At 38.9% G+C, this 27284-nt stretch overlaps 1 protein-coding gene across 8 annotated transcripts in view; it reads left to right on the top strand.

The window, feature by feature from the left end:
* The window catches only part of ltbp1 (latent transforming growth factor beta binding protein 1), a 101134-nt gene that overhangs the window by 59131 nt on the left and 14719 nt on the right, over nucleotides 1-27284 (top strand). Inside the window, exons 9-25 of one of the 8 annotated variants that reach the window (XM_079833436.1) lie at nucleotides 3274-3333; nucleotides 8967-9089; nucleotides 10220-10387; nucleotides 10847-11062; nucleotides 11998-12017; nucleotides 13583-13685; nucleotides 14060-14146; nucleotides 14386-14511; nucleotides 15788-15913; nucleotides 17413-17532; nucleotides 17673-17795; nucleotides 18152-18274; nucleotides 18371-18496; nucleotides 19578-19706; nucleotides 20119-20241; nucleotides 20347-20478; nucleotides 22388-22516. In XM_079833436.1, coding sequence (XP_079689562.1) covers nucleotides 3274-3333; nucleotides 8967-9089; nucleotides 10220-10387; nucleotides 10847-11062; nucleotides 11998-12017; nucleotides 13583-13685; nucleotides 14060-14146; nucleotides 14386-14511; nucleotides 15788-15913; nucleotides 17413-17532; nucleotides 17673-17795; nucleotides 18152-18274; nucleotides 18371-18496; nucleotides 19578-19706; nucleotides 20119-20241; nucleotides 20347-20478; nucleotides 22388-22516 — 2034 coding nt within the window. The remainder of the gene's footprint in view (nucleotides 1-3273; nucleotides 3334-8966; nucleotides 9090-10219; nucleotides 10388-10846; nucleotides 11063-11997; nucleotides 12018-13582; nucleotides 13686-14059; nucleotides 14147-14385; nucleotides 14512-15787; nucleotides 15914-17412; nucleotides 17533-17672; nucleotides 17796-18151; nucleotides 18275-18370; nucleotides 18497-19577; nucleotides 19707-20118; nucleotides 20242-20346; nucleotides 20479-22387; nucleotides 22517-27284) is intronic. The other 7 variants (XM_079833438.1, XM_079833437.1, XM_079833439.1 and 4 more) reach the window with 7 other exon arrangements.

Raw genomic sequence — 27284 nt, 5'->3', positions numbered from 1 at the left:
CTCTCTCATTAATGCATTCAAATAAAAGACCCTTTTCACAGACTGTGATGACGCGTTTTAACGGTCATCAATATCGCAAATCCTGCAACGCTTTTTGTATTAAAATTTTTTTTTTAAATGATGTACATTTATGACACTAATACTTTATTATTTTAGTTTTGCAACAAATTACAAAAAAACAATTAAGCGTTGCTGTGTTTCTAATACAGCGTCTATGGGAGTTACAGTAAAATTAACATATTTCTCTCGTTCTCAATCTCACTCTATTTTTCCCCTCTTTTTGAAAGTTATAAAATCACTATTGTGGAGTTTTTCTTTTTGCTATTGGAGCAAATGGGAACACAAAAAATATATTGAATAATGTATTCTCTCATTCACCGCTATAAAAGTTAACCCAACTATGACGACTTCCGCTTCTGAGAAACCCGTAAATTTGAAAAGGGTCTAATGTACCTGTACTCTGCTAAATTTATCTGCATATGATTTAAAATGAGTAGAAATCAGTAAAAAAAAAAATTATGACCCATAGACAAAATAACTGCTGAAAGTGAGTTGTTATGTCGGAGCAATATGAACTTTGCCATAGCTCTGCAAGGCGACCTGAGTTTGAGTCCCGGTTCAAGGTTTTTATCAAGTCATCATCAAATTTAGTTTCCTTCAATTATTTTAAAATGACAAAGATAAGAAATGCACTGTTTCATTAAAAAAAATATCCCAACTTTAATAGTTGAGCATATTTACAGTACAAACCTTGTTCATTAATCGTAACCGAGGTAATGCATTCAATTAATCGAGATTTTGATTTTAGGTCATACCTTCCAGCCCTACTTTAATGTATTCACTATTGACCCTGAGCCTATGGACACGTTCTGGGTCTGCACACTAATTATGGACATTTTGCTCAAATAAATATGCTCAAATAACAAAATCCGAGCTGCACATAGACATCAGCGGAGTGTACTGATGATGAAAATTGTCACACAGACTGTCCTCGAACCAGAGCAGAATGCAGACAATAGAAGTACATTTTCCACTCACACACAAAAATACCTGTCTCACCATCACATACAAAAACATCTATCTCTCCTTCATGCAGACAATCTGCTTCACTTTCACAGACAAAAATGCCTGTCTCACTCTCACATAACCCTTAGTCTCTCTCTCGTTAAAACATCTGTTTTACATTCACACACACAAATATCTGTCTCACACTCAAGCATATGTCTTACATTTTCACTTGTAATCTGTTTATTGAATGACCAAAATGACTGAAACAAACTATTGTATGTTCAGAGTGAGACACAGTGTTAAACTTCACTATGTCTGGGCCTCATTTGAGGTGAATCACACTTACAGTATGATTGTGCCGAGTATTCCACAGTAGTGCGGTCCCAAAAGAGCAAGAAAGCAATGATTCATCAACAGGCCCAGCCTTGATTTCTCACTAACTAAAAGAGACTATGATGGGTACTTCTAAAAACTATTTAATGTCAAACCTCCAAGTGGCTGTGACTCAACAGACACATGTTCCTAATATCAAGAATAAGAGGAAAGGGATGCATTCCACAGAGAAAAGGCAAGTACGTAATGAGTGAGCAAAGGAAAGAGAAAGCTGTAAGGTATCTGGTTACACACACTGTGTTGAACTTACTGACATGCTGACTCACCTGGCACCCACTCCAGCTTTAGTAATGCTTCCTCACATACACACACATTTACTCATACAGTCATGATTCCTTATTGCTTAGTCACTTCACTGAAGTTAGTCCCTACAGAAAACTGTTAGCGTACCACCCCTATCGCTCTCTCTCTCTTCCGCGCTTTCCCTTCACAGTATGTCCGTAGATGTTTGTGAAATTCTCTGCCCATATATGGGCGTCCCTGCATTCTGTGCATTCCCAGACATATCGCTGATTTAAACCTTATGGACCTCACCAAAACAAACTTTCATGATTGTATGAAATATTTAAGTTTTTTTTTTAATATTCTAAGGCCAATTAAAATGTTATTTCTTTACTTGAAAAGTGTGGTTTGTTCATCTCACACTTGTTCATTTCAGTTACATTGATGTTTACTCCATTTGGAGGAACCAGCGATTCAATATAGCAATGAGTGGTGTGAAGTTGATGTGACATTACCGCTGTCTCTGAGGTCTGTTTGCAGCAGCTGTAGGCGAGCACTTACTAGGACATCAGCAGCTGGCACTGAATGGAAATAGAAGTGCACGGCAGTAACGTTACACAAGTGTTGGGGGTAATGAAGATGCAAACAAGTCTGGAGTTCAGCCCCCTTTTATTTTTGAAGCAGGCCCAAAATATGACCCTTGGAAATGTCGGTGACAATGTGTTCTGTTTCAACCGAGTCATTCTGTCTCACTTTCTCTCTTTGTTCTATTTATGTTATTTATTACCCATGATTCCCAGTCTATTTAGTTCTATTTATGTTATTTATTACATTTCCCAGTCACAAAGAACAACCATAGACAGAGACAAACCTTAAAACAGTCACTACAGAACTATGTACAGTGTTTTTGCTTGCTTTATTAATCTGAAGGTGATGAGCTCAAAGACAATCGTGTGTTTAACATCACACTGTAGAGTGATTAATGATCTATGTGTGAATGTGTTTGTGTTTAGTGTGCTTGTGTAGAACATGTAAAAACACGTAAGAACAAAATGTAATTTTGTTCTCCATTATATCCTGTTAGTTTCTTGTGTGAATTGATTAAGGATCTGAACTCTTGTGGATGTCCTGTACAAAAATGAACCATGGTAATCATCTGGCCAAATACCATAGGTACAATAGTTATTGCTGCATTAATAATGTAATAGCAACTTGAAATTTACCATCACTGCCTTAGAAAAAAAAAGTGACGTAAAAAACCTTTTTATATATAACTGTTCAAAAGTTTTGGGTCAGTAAGGTTTATTTGGCAAGGTCTTTTATAACATTGCGAAGATTTCTTTTTCAAATACTGCTATTTTGAACTTTATAGTCATCAAAGAATCCTGACAAAATAAGCTTATTTGAATGATTTCTTTGGTAACTATGGTATTTTGGCGCTTACAATGGTTATCATGATGGATTATTGTAACAGTGGACAATCACTTATTGCTTGTAATTTCATGTTTTTTTTTTACAAATTTGAGTAAGACTAGATTTTATATGTATTCTCACTACACCAAAGTTTCCTTACATTTGCTGGAATGTTTGTCTATAAAGCTGTAACTAAATGTGCTGTTATTTCTCTCTCTCTCTCTCTTTCCTCCAAAGCGATTCCTTTGATTGAATGTCCTCAAGGCTATAAGAGGCTGAATGCCACTCGCTGTATCGGTAAGAGCCACGGCTTGTTTCTGCTTGCGCATTCATGCATATGCTTTAATTGTGTATTTTTAGCCCTGCAGTGAGTGTGTGTGGACTGTATGTTTGTGGAACATTTTTGTGTTTATGTAGTTGTGCATCGATTGTGATGATTTTGATAAGAGTGTATGTGTCAGTGTCACATACTGAATATATAATTCATTTCGCCCCCCACTGGCCTCTGCATGTCACAACTGTCCACGTAAGCTATGTACTGTTCCTTTTATTAAATTGCCACACAGATCTATCACAGAGAAGACTCTCTTTCACAGTTACGAGGACAGACAGGAGGAGAGACAGGTGGCATCTTTGATAGATCTTTCTAATCTATGTTGAAGTTGGATGTAATAGCCAGAGATCCAACACATCAGGGCCGGCAGCCAGAAAGATTTCAGTGCTTTTGCTCAGCCTTAGAATCAAAGTGAAGTAATGCTCATACTGCCATATATTGTTAATGTATGCTTTAGCAAAGTAAACTTTTGTTTAGCATGTTAATAATACTTCTTTATACATTTTGAGATTAGAATAGCTTAATTGTAAATAAAAATATTTTAATAAATACATTTAATTAAAAATAAATTTATTTATTTAAAAAAATTGTTTTAATTATTTGTTAATTAAAGGCACAAAATGTAAGATTTTTGGATTAAAATATCAGTGTTAGATATTTTGTTGACTTGTGTACTTACATTATCCCGGATGTTTCCAATAATGTTTAAATCTAGAGAAATTTTAACCAGGACATGGACCTTGTACGTACGTCGCCTATCAATGATGTCATGCCTGCCTTACCCTTGGTTTTATCTTGAAGAAACCATGGAAACACCAAAGATGCTTTAATATATTTATATGTTTTATTAGTCAAGGGACCAGCTGTTTGGATACACTTATAGACAGAAAACTAATTATTGTTATATAGCTCAAAACGTTTAGGCCCTGTCCACACGAACACGGGTATTTTCAAAACCACAGCTTTTTATATGTGGTTTTGCCGTTTGTCCACATGCAAACGCAGTATCCAGTCACTGAAACAGAACTTTTTTGAAAACTCCTGCCAGGGTGAACATTTTTAGAAACTCTGGTTGCAGTGTTATCGTGTGGAGAGCAAAACCAGAGATTTTGGCTTGTTACGTCAGAACCGGAACTGGCAATAACCTTTTTTCCAGGCTTCTAATTGGCCAACATGGCTTTACGGTTAGGGTTATATAGCCACCTGTTGATTTGGCATGCTCTTGACAGCGCTTCATAGGAAAAACTCAGTTTATAAAAATACCTGTTTACTTGTGGACTAGGACTTATTATTTGAATCTCATTTTCTTGATTTCCGTGACTGCATGTTCACCATGCCTCAGAGAAAAACACTATTTTGTCAAGTGGCTGGCTAACATAGCATAATCAGATGCAGCTTTATTTTTAGTAACAGTAGCACAGCATTTTCTCCATCATACAATATGTTTTTTTTTTTTATTAATTGCATGCCATCCAGTATTTATTAATATGATATTCTATTATTGATCTAGCTTACTGCAATGTGCAACAAGTGTCTCATAGCAGCCGCGGTACGAATGCACAGAGTAACGTTATAGCATAATTTTCAACACACTCTAATGTATCTAATATGAACAGCGCTGCGTTACCCCACATACACTTGACCCGAAGAAGCGGAAGTGGTGACTGTGGCATAATAAAAGTTCCGCTGCTGTCAAGCCGTGTCGGGCTTGTCTCTTATCAGCAATCGCTAACCTCGTTCAGCTCCCACAGCACTCGGCCCTGCTCTGCTTCATACTACAGTAAAGTTAATAAGCTCATCCATGATCATGATTTCTGCCCGAGTCCCGTCCTGGTTCTTTTCCATCGGCTGTAGAGGTGAAGACAACGCCCAAAATTCCACACTTAATCTTAGCATCATCAAGCTGCACCTTTTTTTTTAAAATAGGTGACCTCTAGTGGCAAAAAAGTACATATTGTGCCTTTAATTAATGTTAATCAGTTATAAAATTGCACTCTTAATTATGTTTTGAAAACTCTTAATTTCATAACTGTTCAAAAGTTTGGCGCCAGTCAATTTTTTTTATCTCCACACACCTACAGCCAAACACATCTGCTGTTAGCAGCCACCACCAGCTGTCTCAGTCTGCCAAACCCAGAGCTGAACCGCAGCTAAAAGTGAAGCAGGCTGTGTTAGGGGAAGTGCCCAGCGTGTGGCCTGGCCACAGGCACTCTGGGTCAGGAGAGATAAAACCTTGATTAGGAAAAAAAAGAAATGCATAAAACTAATAACAATAAGTCTCCAGTGAACTATCAAATAAGCCAAATATAATTTTTATATGAGGTATTGCACTCATTAAAACTGCGAAGCCATTTTTGTTTATGGTCTGCAAAAGCATAGTTGTTGCTCATGTGATCTTATGTTAAGATCACTACATTTCTCAAGAGTACTATTTAATTTTGTAGGTGTAGTGCTTCTTTAATTTCTTCACATCATTAGCATCAATGAATAGGTATGTAGGATGTACCCTAGATAGTTTTAATAAACAGTCCTGAAAGCAGTATGGGCTCCATATTTTAATAAATATTTCAGTATGTGCTGTTCTCTGAGGCGACGTCTTTAGCCCTCAGAGTTCCGTTAAGTTTGAACTTAATCACTGTCCTGATAACACAGCCTGAGGGCCCACTAAACCTTTGGCGCTTTCTTGCGTCAGGCCAAAGCTTTTACTGTGTAAATGGACGAGTCTCCTGTGGCTTGGGTTTTCTGCCAGGCTCTGATGCTGTCGAATCTCTTTTCCTGTCATTAGTCATAATCTTGTCCACATTGGCAGGTTTACGTTTACATAAACATTTCTGACAGAGAATAATCCGCCTGGTCTCCATACTTTTTTTTTTGTCTCTGAACCACTGAACCAGGCTGCTGAAATATGTACAAAAATGACGCAGTTCCTTAGTGAGATTTTCAGGTCATTCTGTGTACTTTGTATAGAGATGTAGGGTATCATTGTATAATAGGGACATTATGATGTCATAGCAGTGATTGACAGCTCCTCTAAATCTGTGTTCTGGTGCAGATGTTTGGATGCTTGAGGGATTGAGTGTATGCCCTCTCTGCATGAGCATCACTGTCATCATGAACACATTAGCATTACATTAGGACATGTGTTGGATGTGTGTCTCACTCTAAGTGACTGGGAATGATGACTGCCCACACCCTTAACATGCACTCAATGGCCTCTTGGAGAAGTATTTGTGTGGTAAGTGTGTGTGTAAAAATGCAGAATGCTTTCTGTAAGGGTTCGGTTTAGGTGTAGGGTTAGTGCTAAGAGAATGTAAAATCTGTTCAGTATAAAATAATATCTGTGGAGAGTCCTCATAAAGCACAAAAACCCAACGTGTGTCTGTGTGTGGTTCAGGTAAACCCTACATTATGAGGAGAAAACGTCCCCATGTTTGGACCCCATGAGGAAAACAGCTTATAAATCAGACTAGATTATGTTTTTTGAAAATGTAAAAATGCATAAAGTTTTCAGTTTAGTGTGTAAGTGGATAGAATATACAGTTTGTACAGAATCACATGCATCTCTATGTGTGTGTGTGTGTGTGTACCGCAAAAAGACATATATTTATTAGTATTGTCTTGTTTTTAAAAAAATTTAAACATCCTTAAAGATACATACTTGTGAGGCAAATTTGCGATATATCATGAATTGTTGTCAGGAAATCTTGAATTGTTTTATTTTGATGACCCTTATTATTTATTGTGAAATATTTGTTGTTGTTTTAAACATAAATCTAACACAATTTAGTTTAGAGATCTACGGCCCGTTCATACCAAGTATGATGACTAAATATAATTAAAATGATAACTTAATTATTCCAATTAAATGAGAATAGTAAATGAGTACACACCGTAACTATACCGTTAACAACACAGAAGAACAATATCACTGGAATCACTCTCAGAGCCAATCAGAACTAATATATACAGTGGATATATGTATGTATGTATGTATGTATGTATGCATGTATGTGTATATATACAGTATGTATATATTGCAGTGTGTGTGTGTCTCAAGCCTCCTTTCTTCTACTGCCAATGTAATGACTGCTGTTACAGTATTATTTTATTATATGTTTAAATATCAAATGGATAGAACATCCAGAATGAAAATTCTGCCATCTTTTATGTCATTTAAAGGGGGGGGGGGGGGGTGAAACAGTCAGTTTCAGTCAATCTCATGTCAATCTTGAGTACCTTTAGAGTAGTATTGCATCCTTCATATCTCCGAAAAGTCTTTAGTTTTATTATATTTATAAAAGAAAGATAGGCTGTACCGAGTCTTTCCTAAAAAAAAAACGAGCGCCTGGAGGCGTATCTTCTGAGCGGAGCTAAAAAATCACGAGGGCGCGCAGCTATTGCGTTGAGAGCGTCTGAAAGCTGTGACATCCTTAAACGTTGAAAAAAAAACGTTATCCTAAATAAACTATGGAGATCAATCAGATTTAGCCATACATATATGATCCAGAATCAGATCTAGAGGCTGAAATTGAACAGGAGAAGCAGCAACGACGACTACAGCAGGATGTCTTTATGGTATGTACTGTAACTGTAACTTAAATACTTCGTTAGAGGCTTGTCATGTGCGAGTTTTACAACATTGGTACAACATTTGGTTTATGGGCTATTGTATGCGATTTAATGATAGCAGTAGCAAGCGGATCGGTTTTGCACATCAGACTAGTGCGTGTTTACATAGAAAAAACAATGGAATAGTAGCGCATTTGAATGAACGAGTCGATAGCTAACAACACAAAGACATTTGAAGCAGTTTTACTCACCGCCTGCTTCCAATGCACGACTGTGAACCTTAATGGCTGGGACTGCTCCATCTTTCAGCACTAGACAAGCTACAAATCTGGAATTGAACTGTGGCTTGTTTATAAACCATCGTCGCCGAAATTCAGGGAACAAACAAAAACACTTCCACAACTCTGTTGCTGCTCCGGAAAAACAAACTCCATCCACTGTCCCATTAACACTGGGTTCTTTGGGAAGCTGTGCAGGGTTTTCTTGCCCTGACAACCAAAAACACACATATTTGGTGACATTGTTGATTTCGTGAAGTCCTGTGACTGCAGCTGAGCACAGCGCGTTAATGGGCGAGTGTTTGCTCTCTCGCTCTAGTCGCGCGCGCGCCCTTCCGGGAGAAGAACCCGTACGGTCCGTACAAGGACATTCCGCCCTTGTTGATGTCACTTTGGCCCATACTCTAAAAAAACGTTCCGAAACTTATGAGAAACCGGAATGAGTATTTTTGCCACAGGACATCAAACGTCCAACTTTTGTCCATGTTTACCTTGGGAATCCAAGTCTTTAACAGTGTAAAAAGCTCACTATGCATGAAACAGCATTTCACCCCCCCCCCCCCCCCCCCCCCTTAAAAACTTGTATGACTTTCTTCTGTGGAACACAAAATAAGATAATCCTCAGTGTTTAATGTCCATATAATGAAGGTCAATGTTGTTATGGCATGAAACATTCTTCAAAATATATCATTTTGTGTTCCACCAAAAAAAGATGAAAATGAGTTCCTAATGTTTGTTATCACCCTCAGATATTGATGAATGCCAGATTCAAGGTGTTTGTCCCAATGGAAAATGCATCAACACCATGGGCAGCTTCAGGTGTATCTGCAACCCAGGCTTTGTGCCTGACCCCACCCTGACCACCTGTTTCCGTAAGTCTCCTCTCCTCTCCGGCTAACTTGGATGGCTGATGTCTTTGGCATGTTCCTTCTGTTTCCATGCTTACCTGCTCAAAGACAAATGTACCTACTCTACAAATGTAAATTGATTCAGTGCAGCTAACCACTTCAGCTTGTACCAGTAAGATGTGCTGATTAGTCTAGATAGCAGCATGATTTAGCATGACTTCTAACACTAACTGTGGCTGTCACAAGAGCGTACGGTTGTCTGCTGTTCAGGCGAGGTTGTAACGTTCTGGAATCATTCGTGCAGTCGGTCAGTGGGGCACAAACACACTCAAGCTTTCTCTGTGATCTAATGAGGTAACCTGAGTGTGCTGTCTGTGTTATTGTGATAAATATAGAGGCTGATCCTTCTCCTGGAAGCATTCCAGCATTTGCCAAATTATACCTCTGGAACACGCCGTCATGTCCTTTTTTTCAGAGAAGATCAGAGAATAATTTTAATCCTCCTTTTAGCCCTCAGTCAATCATTTCTTTGCTCATGTATACAGTGTGTTTTGGCTGACAGTATAAGGTCTGTCAACACAAATCTTTTATCTTCTATATGAAAATTTGAATTATACATTGTTAAAGTGGTAAATGAAATGAATGGAAAAATATTTTAAGCTCACCAAGGCCGCAGTTATTTAATTATAAAATACATTAAAAAGTATAATATTGTGAGAAGTGTTGCTTAAAAACGATCATTTAATACAAAAGAGCATTTCTTTGAAATCGAATTTTGCTTTTGACTATGTAAAAGTCTTTACCGTCACCTTAGATCATGCCTTGTATATAACCTTACTTAAATGCTTCCTGCTTAACTGACCTCTTTGCACTGTTAGCTGTATTCTTGTCCTGTGTTCTTGTCTATCTTGTGTCTTGAAAAAAGTATCACTTTTCATACACGATATCTGTCCCCTGCACTCTTAATGTGGTTATATAGGGGGAGTTGTTCTTTTGTTATGGCATTGTAGTTGTGCATAGATGGAACCCAAGGTGAAGGGAATCTCTTTTCTCTTCTGTTGTTCTCTATTTCTCTCTCTCTCTCTTCCATGTTTGTGTCATACACCGTGTACACTCCTCCCCTCACTCCCTCCTTCCATCTCCATGGTAACCAGCCGAAACACCTGCTCTTCCTGAGGAGAAGGGTGATTGCTTCCGATTTGTCAGTCCGGGGAGGCAGTGCTTGCACCCTGTGTCCACTCAGCTGAGTAAACAGTTATGCTGTTGTAGTGTGGGCAAGGCCTGGGGTCCTCATTGTGACCGCTGCCCTCTACCTGGGACAGGTAAGCTGCCTGAGACACGCCCCCTATCAACCCCACCTATTCTACTGGTATCATTCCATCTCTGTCCTCCAGTTCTTTGTGGTGTGCATGTGTGTTCCACAGCTCTGCTACGTAGATGCTTTTACACGCCTTCACTCTTTTTTTTAGTTCTCCTGTAGATTTGTTTCGTTTTCATACTAAGTCCCGTTTGTATTTACCTTCACTAAATTAAATGTCAGCATTTTGCTTTACAGTATTGGTAGGTAAGGAAAGTTATATTGGGCAACAATAATGATACAGTCTCCATATATTTAATGGATTGTATAATATTTTTTGTTGATTTTTGAGATTTTTTTTTAAATCAATTTTAATGGCTTGATAGATGGATGGAAGAATGGATGGATGGATGGATGGATGCACAGACGGATAGATAGATTTGTGCTATGAATATGTTGGTGAGTGTTTTTTTCTTTCTCTCAGCTGCGTTTAAAGACATTTGTCCAGGAGGTATGGGATACCATGTCACCACACCGTACATTTATAAGCCCAAACCGCCCAATGTACACAGCCATTCAGACGGTCCGGGCCAGAGCAAGCCCACCATCAGACACCAAGCGCCCGTGGACCCTCCCATGCCCTTCCCCACCTTACAGCAGCCTGTGGAAGCTCTCGGCATCACAGAGAGGCAGCTACCTGGTGAGTTGCACAAGTTATTAGCCACACAGGACAAAAACTATGAATGACTTTAAGCTGCTCTATCCAACAGTCTGAATTATGTCTGTGAATATACAGACATTGGGTTTTGTATGTTTTGCCTCATGCAGAATATCACAAACACGTGTGAAGGAAAGCTGCCAGAATTGGGTTTGTGATGCAAAGTTTATTTAGATGATGTCCTGCCTGGATGCGTTTTATGAAGGAGAGGCACATTCACGCAAAAGCTACACCAGCAAGAACTCTTTCACCCTCTTCCCTGTCCTTTTCTTCTCTTTTAAATGTCATCACATGTACACTTGGCACCAGGCAATGGAATGAGACTTGGCATTGGTCTGGAGAAGACTGAGATTCAAAATGTAGCCAAGCCTCTGTTGTTCCTATAGAAAGTGAACACAAAACTGTTCTCTCTTTGGCGTGTGGGAGAGAGTCATTAGTATTGCTTCCACCTTTTGCAAAACCAATGTCAAAGCTGATGAAGGATTCCAGAAGATCAGTGCATCACATCATATTTTCTCCTTTCACTTCTCTCGCACAAAATGAACTGCACAGATTTTTATAGCCTCTCTGCAAAAGCAGCCCATAAAAGCATTGCACTGCTGAAATGTGCGGTGGAGGTGGGCCAGGTTCAGAGAGAAAGAATTTGTCCTTGGGCTTTATTAAGTTTTGTTGCTGGGAGACCGTGTTTCAAAGTCGCTCTGGAACTAAAGTTGAGCCCCTTACATACTACATGACCAAAAGTATGTGGATATTTTATTTGATTATTTTATTTTCATTTATTTTATTTTTCCGTGAATTCAGAAGCATTGTTGCCAGCGCTACTGTATTGAATTCACATATGTATGACTATTTGTTTCACATCTTTGTGTGACAGTTTATTTTTGTGTTTTTATATGACGTAATGGTCTGCTGTACAGGTCCCACAGTTCCCCGTCAGGTAGGTTGGGTTTGATTCAGCAGTAAAGATCTGCTAAATGCGCTGCACAGCTGATGCTGATGCTTTAACGCACACGTCAAAGCAGCACTGCAAAATGGCAGCTAAAAACTTCTTTAAAAGTCATTCAAAGCATGACATCATGTCATCACTACTGCATGACTGCTCTGTGCGCTCAGCATTCTGCGTGTGTGTCATTGTGTGTCCGTCGCTTTGTGTATGATGGATGTGACCTGTGTTTTTAATGTTTATATTTGTCCAGCCAATGTTAACGTTTAGAAAATAGTCGTTTTAAGTTGTAGTTTTTAAGATTTTAAAGTTTAAGATTTATGATTTGGTTATCTAAAACTGTTGGAGAACATTTACAAACTTTTACCTCAATAAGAATTGGATTAGGCCTATATAGTGTTTAGTTGGTTTGCCCCTAAATGTCTCTTCAGTCTATGAAAGATAGAGATTATAAAATGGTCAACTATTTCAAGAGGGCATACAAATTAAAGAGCACTCTTGAATGAAGTAATTAGGGAAGATCTTGCTATGTGGTCAGGTCTTTGAGACTGTTTAATAGCCCAGTTTAGGAAAGCACGGTTTTCAGGTGAAATAAAGAGGCTTATTTTAATGTGTCTGGTCTGTGTGTGGAACAAAACACATTTCATTTTACCGCCCACAGCATATGAGTTTAAAAATGAAAGATACTTCCCCAGACTGCCCCACTGGAGGAACCTCTAGGCACCCTATCAAAAAGGCAGTTCTCTGAGAAATGTACAAAACGTAACCCGTAAGCTTCTTCAAGAACTGCAAAGTCTGTCAATGGTTCCTCCATTAACCCTGTCAGGTTTTGTTTCACTTGAAATACATACTAATATTTGAGGGACCTTCAAAGGTTGCCTAGAGGTTTTCTGAAGGGTTCTGTCAGTGTGACAATCTGAAGAACCCCCGATTTGTTCCACAAGTATTTCAATTTTTACAGTTTAATGATCTCTTCTTAGAAGTAAATCGAGAGTTTTTCCATGTGTTTTGTGTGTGTGTGTGTGTGTGTGTGTGTGTGTGTGTGTGTGTGTGTGTGTGTGTGTGTGTGTGTGTGTGTGTGTGTGTGTGTGTGTGTGTGTGTGTGTGTGTGTGTGTGTGAGAAAGAGAGAGAGAGAGAGAGAGAGAGAGAGAGAGAGGGTTGCAGATCTGTGAGATTGCACATGGCTTTCTTCCACTTAACTGACTCTGTCCCAAATGCCACCCTAAGCACTTTGCAGTCCATTTCCACACTTTGTTGATGTAATTCTGCATAGACTGTGAGATAGTAGTCCACATCAGTGCCACCTTGTCTCAGGGGTGCGCTCTTGAGAACCTTTCTGATGCCTAAAATTACAAAGAGTATGCATCAGGTGTGCATTAAGTGTGTCATTTGGGACAGGGCCGTTTATATTTACAGCTCTGCCGACTTTAACGCCCCATGCAGTCAGAGCAGAAGCAGCTTACCCATTTGCTTTAGTTGCCCATACATTTGCTACAGTATATCTCTTTGTGGATCAGTCAATTATTGTGTGTGTCATTTGTTTCTTATCTGTTTGAAGGAGCTTTTTACCCACATGAGTGTTGATAGGTCAGTAGTTCAGCCTGAACAGGCCCAGCTGTCACCTGGGGTATCTACAATCAGGATGGATCCTGCCCTCCCAGGTCTCAGTCCCACTTGTATTGTACATGCATATCCCCATAAACACCTCTTCACCTCTTTTAATGTTATAGTCGACCCACTGGTTTATGCAAAGTTTTCTGAAGTGCTGTTTCAATTGAGATTTCATTTAAAATGTGTAGAAGTGGCCCCAAATAACACATCCAGATGACGACAACGAAGGGTTGATCTGTGATCAGCTGCTGTGGTGCCAGATGATGGACATGTTCAGTTTTTGTTGATCATATTGAGAGAGTTTGTTTTGTAACAAACCTTGTTCTTGGCATGTACTGTAGCAGGACTTCTGAGCAGATTGTGGAATGTCTTACATCTCTTTTCTTTCTCTTCTTATGTTGCCCCATTCCTTGTCACTCTCCAGAGGTGGTGGAGAAAGTGTCACCACCTGCTCCAGTAGCAATTCTGCCTTCCAGAGAAAGTCAGGGCATCTCCCCAACACAGCTGGCAGGTGAGTCTCATCCATCGTATACTATATATTTGGGATGCACAATTTTACTGATAAGTGCATAATTATATTAATGGTATGGCCAATAACTGAAATAGTCAATATATACTATTTTGTATAAATAAATACTCTATGATACACTAAAACACTAAAAATCAATAATTTAAGTGCTAGCACCCTCTCTCTTTTGTTTTCCTATGGGCATATTTCAAGATCTTTTTCTTTTTTCCCTGTTTTCATAGAGATTGATGAGTGTCAAGTGAGACCTGATATTTGTGGTGCAGGAATCTGTTATAACACCCCTGACAGCTACACATGCATCTGTGACGACGGCTATAGAACAGACAGTGAGGGCACCACATGTGTAGGTGAGAGGTCAAAGGTTAAACTATATACACAGTATTGATACTGCAGTTTATCTTTTATCACTACCAAGAACTGGATCTCGTATCCAACTGATGTAATGCATCCATAAATCCATCATACATCTATGTGATATAGTCCGTCACTGATTAAACTCTAAAGGTTTTTAGAAAATATTTTAACTGTTTTTGTACAAGACTAGATTCCATTTGAATTTCATCTTATGGACAAAAAAGACGGCATTTTTCACAATACGTTCTTTTGGGTTCCACCGAAGGTTATACAGGTTTGAAATTACATGAGAGTGAGGAAATTATAAGGTAACACTTTATTTTGCATAATAGTCTACTAATACTCAACTAATATTCTAAATGAGAGTTAGTTGACATGTCGGAAGGGGGCCATCAAAATAAAGTGTAAACAATGAGAACAGAAGTATTATTTTTGATATAACTTATATTATATTTAAGTGTAACTATCCATTCAAGAAAACAGGCTTCTTAGTCACCATAACGTCACATCTAATAATCTAAAACAAAGGAAATGATCTTCAGACATAACCAGGCAACAATTTTTTTTCTATGTATAAATGGTTAGCCTGACAAGCCAGACCCACATCAAGATGTTGTGTCTGGGAACACACCATTGGCAGGGCTCAATCCGAGCGGCGGGATAAACGGTTGTCTTTAAAATTCCCTCTGCACGCAATAGGATAGCGATACAACCAACCAGAGCAACGAAGAAGGTGAAGCGGAGCTAGTTGATAGTTTAAACTTTCGCTGTATCCGGTCGGCATAACTCTGAACACATCTTGCTTTCTTAAGAATGACTTCAGTTCTTTTTTCTTTTCTCAAAGAAAAACTTAACTTCAAAAGCCAAAGCCGATTCCAAAGACCGCTGTTCGCCTGCTTCTTTGTTTACAAGTAGCATGCGGAACCGCCGCAACTCTGCCGTCATTGTGTTAAGCCCGCCCACCGACTCTATACACGATGTGATTGGCCTGACCAGAGTTTGGCTTTTTCCAGCTCGCAAGCCAACGGAGAGTTGCTAGACGACCCTGGCTGCAAATTAGATTTGCTGCCGCTAGGGTGCGTCTAGATTTCTAGGCTAATAAATGGTCATAATGTGGAAGAATTACCATTTATATATAATTTTACTCTTTTTCACTTCATCAGTCACCATTTTTAGTCTATTCCTTAGTCTATAAGACTTCATGACGACATCTCAGTAGACGATTTGTTATGAAAACTCCATTGATTACCTGATGATTATTTTTGACAGATGTCGACGAGTGTGCGGAGAGCCCGGGTTTGTGCGCTAATGGTCACTGTCAGAACACTCCGGGTGGATTCCTGTGTGCGTGTGAACCTGGCTTCATGCCTAACGAGCAGGGCACCAGCTGCTCCGGTAATTACAAGTCTCTGTCCCATATAAACTCACCCATGTACACAAACTGAGCGAGTCAAAGTAGGGTTCACAATATTTGTCTGTTACATATATTTTTACTATTTAATTTCTTCAGCTGTTCAGAATTGAAGAATCTTTGATCTGTTAGTTATTTTGTGGACATGTTCACAAGTGAAAAAATGGCTCGTTTGGAGCTCTGTATCCTTCCTCGTGAGCCATTACAAGTTCTTTCCTCCCCTTTCTTGGCTCTTATTTTGATTCAGACAGATCAGCACTCATATGAAGTCTGCTTTTGGTCTTGAACCGCAATGTGGTTGTCTAAATACAGGCACAGCTCTGTCTCTTTCTCAACTCCAAACACATCCTGTGTGTGTGTGTGTGTCATTAGCTGGTTTTCAGGGTTTGCAGACGAGGTAGAAACCACCTCCCTGTGACACACTTTGAGGTTTGTGGAGGAAGAAGAGAGGTATTATCGTACCCTCAACCGAGTCACCCAAATACCTCAGCGCTGCTGCTGCAGATGAGGAAATGTTCACGGTACTTGGAAAACACATCTTCTCCTCATATTAGGAAATCCAAAGTACAAGATATCCGGAAGCTTTTGCCCAGAGTTACTCATTACATCCATTTAAACTGATATGGCCAGCACATTGGTTTATCTGGTTAACAGGTTTAACTGACCCAGTAATCTGTTCCAGTAAAGTGGTTTCACTTTTCCATTTAGCAATCTGTCCCACCTTTATTCCACAATATAGAATTTGTAAAACTGCCACGGAATGGGGGCGTTGTTTGTATGCTTTAAGCCAGCCTATGAGACAGAAATTACTTTTACAGATTTTACTCTTTGCTTATGCAAGATCCTGACAATTTCTTTATTTTTCAGTCTCTCCATATGTTAAATGACAGACTACTAATAGAATCACAAGCCAGATTTGAGCACCTCAACATGCCCAGAGCTCTTCTTTTTTTTCATGTAAATTTAGGGTTACTGAAAATGTGTTGTCGTAAATGCAGCTGTCTGATCTAATGTAAAGCTCTTTAAAAATCTGTTGCGGTTGTGATTAGGTGATGTGTTTTCACACTCTAACTGTTTTAATGTAACACATCCATTCAGTATAGAGATGAAGAGACTTTGGCAGCCGTTGGAAGCGGTAATAAAGGTGAATGAATGGTTGAATGTGTAGAATGAAGCATCCATGGTGAATGAAACCATCGTACATCATGGTATCGCTACCAGAGCGGTTTCGCAGTTAAGATGTTTTTCTTCAAGTAACATTAATAATGGTGTAATGGAATGAGCTTTCTTGCACGAGTCAATCGTATCCTGTTCTCCTCACAGTCGGATGGCAATAACACCCGTCCATAAGAACATACTCTCCTCCTATCAAACCTTCACAGCTGGCACATGCAGACCTCTGCTGCCATGCAACTGGCTGGATGAATATCATGAACTCATATATTTTGTTTAAGTCTGATTATTTCTTCTTGTGTCTATTTAGATATCGATGAATGTCAGGACGGGAGAGTGTGTCCATCCGGTCTCTGCTATAACACTCTGGGCTCTTTCATGTGTTCTCCATGTCCGGATGGGTTCGAAGGGAGAAATGGCCAATGTGTTGGTATGACGCTATTTTTGCTTGCTTTTATACAATATGTGTTTAGCACAGCTACTTTTTGACAAATGTGAGGGCATTTATAAATGTGATCCACAGAGGTGTCTTTCTTCAGATGTATTGTGTGCGTGACCTTCTCTGTGCAGATATAAATGAGTGTCTGGATGAAAGAGTGTGCGCTCATGGTCAGTGCTCGAATCTGGAGGGCTATTTCATCTGTACGTGTGATGAAGGGTTCTCGCTCACTCCTGATGGCAAGGCCTGCACAGGTACTATCCGTTCACAGTTTAGCAGCTTTTAGTATTTTTCAAAGATTTTGTTTGTCTCTGTCTTGTCTAACAAATGACAGATAAGCTCTTCAACTTTTAAGATATTTTCAAGTTATTTTGGTTTTGTCTAGTCTTGTTGTTTTTTTTTTATTTTGTACTTTGAATTGTGGTGTTTCAAATCGTTTGGTGTGTTTTTTTGGTTTTGTTTCCTTTGGAGAATTATTAATTATTAATAAAAATACTTTTGAAGGGCTACCACCGTTACATTTTATTAGGAATTTAATATTTGTGATTGTCATACAATCAGGTTAAACACAAAAAGATAAAATGCGAATGAGCAACTTTGTATGTCACAGACATTGACGAATGCCAGGATGACAACGTGTGTACCCAAGGTCACTGTCAGAACACAGAGGGGTCATTTATCTGCAACTGTGTGCCCGGCTTTAAATTGTCGTCCACAGGAGACCAATGTGACGGTACGAAAGTGTGTGATATGTATTCATGTATTTGTGTTATGGGTGTCGGGATTGATTGTATGATTGTGTGATGTTGAGATATTCTGATGTTTACAGATGTGGACGAGTGTTTGGAGTTACCTCAGACCTGTGATGGTGTGGGGCAGTGTGTCAATATCCTGGGTTCTTACCAGTGCAATTGTCCACAGGGATATAGACAAGTCAGTGGCACCAGCTGCCACGGTGAGACAATCCATCAAACAAACGCACACATACAGTACAGAGGCTGTGTTTGGAATAGGATATTGTTATACTACTCTTATTGTTAGTGCAGAATGTAGTACACTATCATTCAAAGGTTTGGGGTCAGTAAGATTTTAAAAATGTATTTAAAAGAATTCTCACATTCACCTAGGCTAGTAATATTATAAATTATTACAACTTTAAAAATGACTGTTTTCTATTTTAACATATTTAAAATGTATTCCAAATCATTCTAATATGCTGATTTGGTGTTTAAGCATTTGTTTTATTTGATCATTATTGAAAACAGCTTTGCTGCTTAATATTTTTGTGGAAATGGTGATGCATTTCTTGAGGATTCTTTGATAAATAGAAAGCTTAGATTATTCAATTCACATTTGATCACTTTAATACATCCAAACTTTTGAGTGCTGGTGTGCATTTGCGAATTTAATTGGGCTTTTTGTAAATTGTCTGTGCTTAAAGCACCTGGATGAGCTCTACAACATTTGCCAAAATGTGAAGTATGCAGCTGTGTCCTGCTGGGAAAAAACTTGTCGTTTTTAGAGAGGTTTTGGGCATTTGTCTACTGATCAGTCTGGGAGAACATCTGGCTGCCTAGCTAAACACCACCTTGGCCAGGCTGGGGAGATTAACTTTAAACCAGCAATGACTAGAAAACCAACTTAGGCTTTAAGTGTGTGTGTGTGTTTTATTTTTTAGCAGGCAGCTCACTGCTTGGAATAATGTTACCCATGATGCAATGCACATGACCTGACCTCCTATTTCCAGTGCAATGGAAAGCAATATTAAGCCTGGTTTCTATCTCATTTTTAAGATTGGACTGTCAAAAGTTTGTAATTTTCACACTACATTAACTTAAAAGCTGTAATCAACAGTTTCATTTCGAGAAAGAGAACTGGATGCCACTTCCTAATTAAACATGGAAAATTCAGTAATGTTTTAATATGTATTGTTCTATATTTCATACTATCTAAAAAACAAATAATAGAAAGCAGTATGCAGTACACCAGAATGAAAGTCTTAAACTGTCACTGATTTCATCTCTCCATCCCAATAGATGTTAATGAGTGTGAGGATGATACACAACTGTGCGTCCTGAACGGAGAGTGTTTGAACACAGAGGGTTCATTCCTGTGTGTGTGTGATGCCGGCTTTGTGTCCACCAGGGATCCGCCAGGCTGTGAGGGTACGTACACACACACACACACAGACACAAACATATTCTCTCATCGATGCATCCTGCTGTGGTTTGTCCTGATTCTCAGCGGTGCTGTGTTGATATTTATCTGATGTTTAGGCAAAATTAATCTGTTGTTTTGTTGAAAAGCCCTAGTCTTTGGCAGCACAAGAGAGAGTGAGAGAAAGAAACGTATTGTGTGTCTAATGGGTTTCACATATGAGCCAATGTTATTTTTTTTCCTGGTGGGACGTATGTATGTGCTCCTGGGGCCCAGTGAGGTGCCAGAGTTGGTTTAAATGCCCCGTCCAGCAATAAAACGGAAAGAAGGAAGCGTTTGAGCTGGATGTCTAGACAACAAGAACTATATTCTTTTAAAATGGCCCACTCGAAACCAATGTGTGTCTGCTGGCTTTTTCAGATGTAGATGAATGTGTGGATGACACCAGATGTGTAAATGGTACCTGTTCAAACACAGAGGGCTCGTATCTCTGCCACTGTGAAGGAGGCTACCGCCTGGAGCCGACCAATCAGACATGCCAGGGTAAAAACCTAGAATCCAAAACAATTCGCTTTCTCCCCCTCCCCCAGAAACGTTTTGCTGATTGGTTGATTAGTAAACTGATTGGTTGGTTGTACTGTCTGTCAGATATTGATGAGTGTGCTGACTTGGGGACGTCTATTTGTGGGGTTTGGGCCTGTCAGAACACACCGGGCTCTTACCGATGTGAGGTGCCCTGCCCCCCTGGCCTTTCCCGAGGCGAACACGGCATCTGCGTTGGTGAGTGCCCAAAGGCACTAGCTTCAGCCATGATGTCATCGCCTTAAATCCACCCAGCTCGCATTGTTGCACTGCACATCTCCATTTTCTGGTTATGACCAGAGCTGTTTCTTTTTCTCATGTGGCTTTAACATTTGCTAATTAACACTGCAGATTGCAATTTTCTTCCCGTTCAGACCCATCATTCCATGTTTACCCATCATTCCATGTTCAATTTAGTAACTGTTATTGGTCGCACTTTATATAAGATGTCTGTAACTACGATGTACTAACATTTAAATTAATAATTTGATACAATGCACTTATTGTGTACATACATGTTTTTACATTTTACTTATATTTGAAAAATACCTGCATGTATTTACAGCTGTAATTAATTTCTTTAATTACATCCATAATTACACTGATGGTCCTTCCCTTACCTCTTAAAGCCGGGAACACACTACATGACTGTGTATAAAAAAACAGGCAGATTATGAATGTAATTTGGTCGTTACGACTGATCATGCTCAGCGTTTGTTCGAGTTGCGCTCAGTCTGTGTTTACAGTCGGTGCACTGCAAATAAGTAGCGGCAGCTGTCTGTTGACATCCATGTTTTTTTCAGTAAGATCTCGCACTGTTTGGCAGAATATCCCGCTGTGACTTACTCAGTGGTTAAGTTTGTGCTCCTCTCTGACTGTTAAAGACTTAAATCTGCTCCAGTCGATGGAAACAGTCTTTTAAGTGTGTTGAGTTCAATCCTAGGGCCCTTTTTTAACGATCTGTGTGCATGGTCTGAAAAAACGGAAAAATAATGAGTCATTGGTGTGTTTTGGTCGTAATATGCTATAAACCAATTAGCCTGATCTCCCAGTCCTTTTAAAAGCTAGTGGTGCTTGCACCATGGCAGATTTGCTATTTACATGGCGGAATTTGCGAGCTTCTTCAGAGAGGAATCTTTTATTTTTAATACTTAAAAATGTTTGTGCGCTGCTGCGCGTCCCTGTGTGTGTAACAAGCAGAGTGTATGCACGTTGTGCATCCGCCTATAGGCGCATATTACTAACGCGCCCTATAAATAACACAAAAAATACTACACCATTGACTTTGACCAGGTTTCATTTGGTCAATGGCGCAGTTGCTTTCAGTTGCCTCAAAATAGCAACGTGCCAACAATGCGCCTGGAAATACCTTGTTTTCAGACCAGCACACCCATGGGCGAACAGATGCGCGCGAGTGCATTTGCTATTTAAACAACGTGGCACAGGACATGAAAATGATAACGGTGTCTGGCTGAAACTAGCAAAAAACACTTGCGTCGCACCTGGCTAGTCATTAAGTGTGTTCACAGCTTAACTCACCCAAAACCTACCTATACCACCAAACCTGTCCATAATAATACTATTATTCAGAAAGACTGCGTAAAATGATCAAAAGTGACAGTAATGCCATTTTATTTGAATGTTAAAAAAATAAATGGTATTCTTTTGAACTTTTTAATCATGAAAATGTGGATCACAGTTTCCACAATTATTTTTAATATTGATAATAAAAAGGAATGTTTTTTGAGCACCAAATCATCATATAAGAATTATTTCTGAAGGATCATGTGAAACTAAAGACTGGAGTAATGATGCTGAAAATTCAGCTTTGCCATCACAGGAATAAATTACAATTGAAAATATATTCAAATAGAAAACAGTTATTTTAAATTGTAATAATATTTGAATATGGCTGTTTTTACTGTATTTTTGATCAAATAAATGCAGCCTTGGTGAGTTTTTTTTCTTTCAAAAACCCAAACTTATGTTTAGAAGTGTATGTGATTTTAGAGCTTCTCTCATCCATTCATCTCTGCCAATTTCAGCACACAAAGAGCTCTACTATCTCCTGCTTTCTGTCTTATTGTCCCTCCCTCTCTCGTTCTAGACGTGGATGAGTGTTCTCTGAATGAGAATACCTGTGGAAGTCATGGTGCTTGTCAGAATACAATAGGCTCCTTCAGCTGCCAATGCGACCAGGGATTCAAGGACTCTCAGGATGGACAGGGCTGTGTGGGTACGTTTTTTCCCTTTCTAGTTTCTGTTATTTTCATTCTACAATTTAAAAGTAGACATAAAATGAACAGTATTTTCAATGAATGATCACTGTTAGAAACCTAACTTAAACTTAACAGCTAAGGTGTGGTCATTGCTTCTTGTTTGAGGGATAGTTCAACCAAAAAAATTACAATTCTGTCATCATTTACTCACCCTCATGTTGTTTCAAAGCTTGATGACTTTATTTTTCCGCATGAAACACAAATAGAAATATTTTACACTTTCACATTATCAAACTTTTGGCAAACTTCTGGTGCAACACGTCTTCAAGCACCAAGTTTGAGAGTGACATGTAAGAGTCACAAGTTGCTGTGTAAGAACCTCACGAAAACGAACAGTACTATGAAATGACTGTATTACTAACACAAAGAAGAGCTGGAGATACACTGGAGAAAATGGAACACAGCAAATTAGAGAGAATTTCGACAAGATCAGACAAAGATTAGAATGTTTAAATACACAGGAGCAGACAAAAGGAACTAATGAAAACCAGATGAACAAAACGACTAATTAATGAGTTAGCTAGGAAACAAAGATAAAATCATATTAGTAATGACAGGAAGACGGTCAAAACATACAAAACAAACCCATTACTCTGACAAAGAGCTGCAGAGGAAGGAATAATTTTTAGCAAATAATGAGTACTGGACTTAAATTTTGGTCTACTCCTCAAGCAAAGCAAATGTGTGACTTCAGAAGACTTTTAGGAAGACTTTTAGAAAGACTTTTATGCGTCGTGGTGCTTCGTGCGTTCACGTCAGAGGCCCAGACAGAAGACAAGAACTTGTTGAATAAAGTCATTTTTTTGATTTTTTTGCACACAAAAACTATTCTCGTCGCTTCATACAATTATTGTAGAACCACTGTAGTGAGATGGACTTTTTAACAACGTCTTCAGTACCTTTTATGGGTCTTGAGAGAGGAAATGTCATTGCTGCCAATGGAGGCCTTTCTGAGCCGGATTTCAACAAAAATATCTTAATATGTGTTCCGAAGATGAACAAAAGTCTTACGGGTGTGGAACAACATGAGGGTAAGTAATTAATGACAGAATTTTCATTTTTGGGTGAACTAACCCTTTAATTTTTTTTTAAGTGGAAAAAATATTTAGTGCACCTGTAATATGTCTCAAACTGTATCTTGTCAAACTAATGGATATGTGGTCTGGTCTGTTTGTAAAGCTCGTAAAGACCTCGTAAACCAGTGTTGGATTTGAACCGAGTCCACTTTCTGAGATTTTTTGCCACTTCCTTTCAGACAACATAAAAAAGGTGGCAGACGTTTTGCTAGAACCATGATTGATGTTTCTGATAGTTTCTTCCAGTCTGAGAGTGGACGACACAGACCCTGGTTATGTTTAAAACACAGCGACCAGGGTTAAACACATCAATGGCCCCCACATACACACAGACACGTTAATACACTGACACAGAGTCAAGTCCTATTAAAGTGATGAAGCCACATGTATTTTTGTGTCCTTATGTTGAGAGCTCTGTAGTTGGTAGCTATTTTAAAATAACACATGTTTTCATCTTGACTGTTCTTGTGCAGCCCACCTTCTAAAAGAGAGCAAGAGAGGAGAAAGAGAAAGTTTTGCCTTCATTTTACGAGTAGGGCTCAGTTGAATGACAGTATTATGCAAAATTAATTTATGAATAATCATAAATGAGATAGACATCAAATTGGATTAAATATCTTTCATTTAAATTATTTTAATTGACTATATTATACAAAAATAGGCTGTCAGACAAAAAATGTGGTGAATTTCCAGCAATAATAAGCCATATTGTGGTATTGTGACTTCTTGTAAAATAAGTCAATGCCATATATATATATATATATATACACACTCACCTAAAGGATTATTAGGAACACCTGTTCAATTTCTCATTAATGCAATTATCTAATCAACCAATCACATGGCAGTTGCTTCGATGCATTTAGGGGTGTGGTCCTGGTCAAGACAATCTCCTGAACTCCAAACTGAATGTCAGAATGGGAAAGAAAGGTGATTTAAGCAATTTTGAGCGTGGCATGGTTGTTGGTGCCAGACGGGCCGGTTTGAGTATTTCACAATCTGCTCAGTTACTGGGATTTTCAGGCACAACCATTTCTAGGGTTTACAAAGAATGGTGTGAAAAGGGAAAAACATCCAGTATGCCACAGTCCTATGGGCGAAAATGCCTTGTTGATGCTAGAGGTCAGAGGAGAATGGGCCGACTGATTCAAGCTGATAGAAGAGCAACTTTGACTGAAATAACCACTCGTTACAACCGAGGTATGCAGCAAAGCATTTGTGAAGCCACAACACGCACAACCTTGAGGTGGATGGGCTACAACAGCAGAAGACCCCACCGGGTACCACTCATCTCCACTACAAATAGGAAAAAGAGGCTACAATTTGCACAAGCTCACCAAAATTGGACAGTTGAAGACTGTAAAAATGTTGCCTGGTTTAGGCCCCTTAGTGCCAATTGGGCATCGTTTAAATGCCTCGGCCTACCTGAGCATTGTCTCTGACCATGTCCATCCCTTTATGACCACCATGTACCCATCCTCTGATGGCTACTTCCAGCAGGATAATGCACCATGTCACAAAGCTCGAATAATTTCAAATGGGTTTCTTGAACATGACAATGAGTTCACTGTACAAAAATGGCCCCCACAGTCACCAGATCTCAACCCAATAGAGCATTTTTGGGATGTGGTGGAACGGGAGCTTCATGCCCTGGATGTGAATCCCACAAATCTCCATCAACTGCAAGATGCTATCCTATCAATATGGGCCAACATGTCTAAAGAATGCTTTCAGCACCTTGTTGAATCAATGCCGCGTAGAATTAAGGCAGTTCTGAAGGCGAAAGGGGGTCAAACACAGTATTAGTATGGTGTTCCTAATAATCCTTTAAGTGAGTGTATATACAGTATATACAGCTCTTCTATCAGCTTGAATCAGTCGGCCCATTCTCCTCTGACCTCTAGCATCAACAAGGCATTTTCGCACACAGGACTGCCGCATACTGGATGTTTTTCCCTTTTCACACCATTCTTTGTAAACCCTAGAAATGGTTGTGCGTGAAAATCCCAATTTATTATTATTTTTTTTTTTATACATTTTTTTTAAAATTTGTTTTATTTATTTTTTTCCTCCCACCCCTTATACCATGATATTGAATTATATATTGTATCATAATATGATATTTATTCCATCCACCCCTATATACAGTATATTGTTATCTGTGTTGTTCTCACTCTGTGTTTAATTTGAGGAGAGAATTTTCATACACACTGTAGCAAACAAACAGTGAGCCATGCACCCATTCTCTCTCAGTCTCTGAACAGAGGTTGTTTGTCTTGTTGGCTTATGTAACTGGCCACAAACAACCTCCATAGTTTCTGGTTTCCCACAGTCGTAACACACACTAATACACACAAATGCTAATACACACAAGACCTGAATTCCACTTTTCCTCCCACTTATCTCTCTTTCTCTTCCTACCCTTATCCATTCTTCCATCTCCCTCCTCAGTTTCTCTTGTTACCGCATCCATTATTCTTTCTCTTCCCCTCTCATCCCTTTGTCCACCATTTACCTAGACAGAGAAAGATCTCGGGCATAATATTGTGACCAAATGCGATGCAACAAGATTCCTGCATCACTGAGCACCCCATTTCAATGTGTCTGTAGCTTGTACATTAGCTAGGCCAGCTTTTCTTGCCCTATGCAGTCAACAAGAACAAAAACAAATGCCAGATCAGACATATATGATCTGTAGACGTTTCTAAAGATCAGTTTTAGCCCTTCTGTGCCAGCCAGCTTCTCTGTGTCTTGAACTATGTATTAATGAAGCAAAAGGATAACATCTAATCCCTTTCCAGAGACTGAACATCTTAACTCCTGCTCTACTTGGGGGGGGGGGGATCATTAAAGCATTATGGAAAAGCCATTCTGAATCAATTTCTTATTCTGTTTGTTGCCGCCAAAAAATAAATTGCTTCTCACTGTGTTGCCAGAATTCCTAATAAACTGAACAGAAGTATGTTTTGCTCTCCCATCCACACAAACACCTATAAATAATATACATTTAATGTTTGACATTTTTATTTCACAGTTTAATTTTGAAATGATTTGTTCATTCATTTGATTCTATTTTAAATGAATTACAAAAATAGATTTAAAAAAAAAAAACAGTTCTGTATCTTAATTATACGAACAACAAATCAGAGTTGTTTTACATTTAAGCATTTTGGCAAATGCAAACATATCAGTTCATGCATTCTCTGGGGATTGAAGCTTAGCATTGTTAGAGGAGCTCAGGACACTGATTCAAGTTTCATGAACCTTAAATACATATAGCAGATTAATTTTGAGTGGGACACTAGAGTAAAGGTTTGCAGTTCAGTAAGTGAGTCACATGTTGATTCAGGAGCCGCTCTGACATATTCAGAGAAGGATTCGTCAGACTGATTTAAACAGAGTTTGTGAATCATTTAAAGAGCTCATAAGAGTAATTTGAATGTGAATCAGAATACACTGGATGTGGTGTATGTTTGCTTTGAGTTCAGCCATCAGTGACAATGTAACAGAAATAGAAATCTTTTTAACTTATCAAATTCAATTCAGACTGCAAACTCACAGTTATAATAATTTTAATTGTTATGGTGTTGTAGATTAAGAAGCGGTGCAGAAAGCACTGCATACATGAAAAAAAAAAATTACCCATCAA

The sequence above is a fragment of the Gobio gobio genome (assembly GCF_949357685.1).
Source record: "Gobio gobio genome assembly, chromosome: 13".
Taxonomy (NCBI): Eukaryota; Metazoa; Chordata; class Actinopteri; order Cypriniformes; family Gobionidae; genus Gobio; species Gobio gobio.
This window is presented reverse-complemented; position numbering and strand designations above follow the sequence as displayed.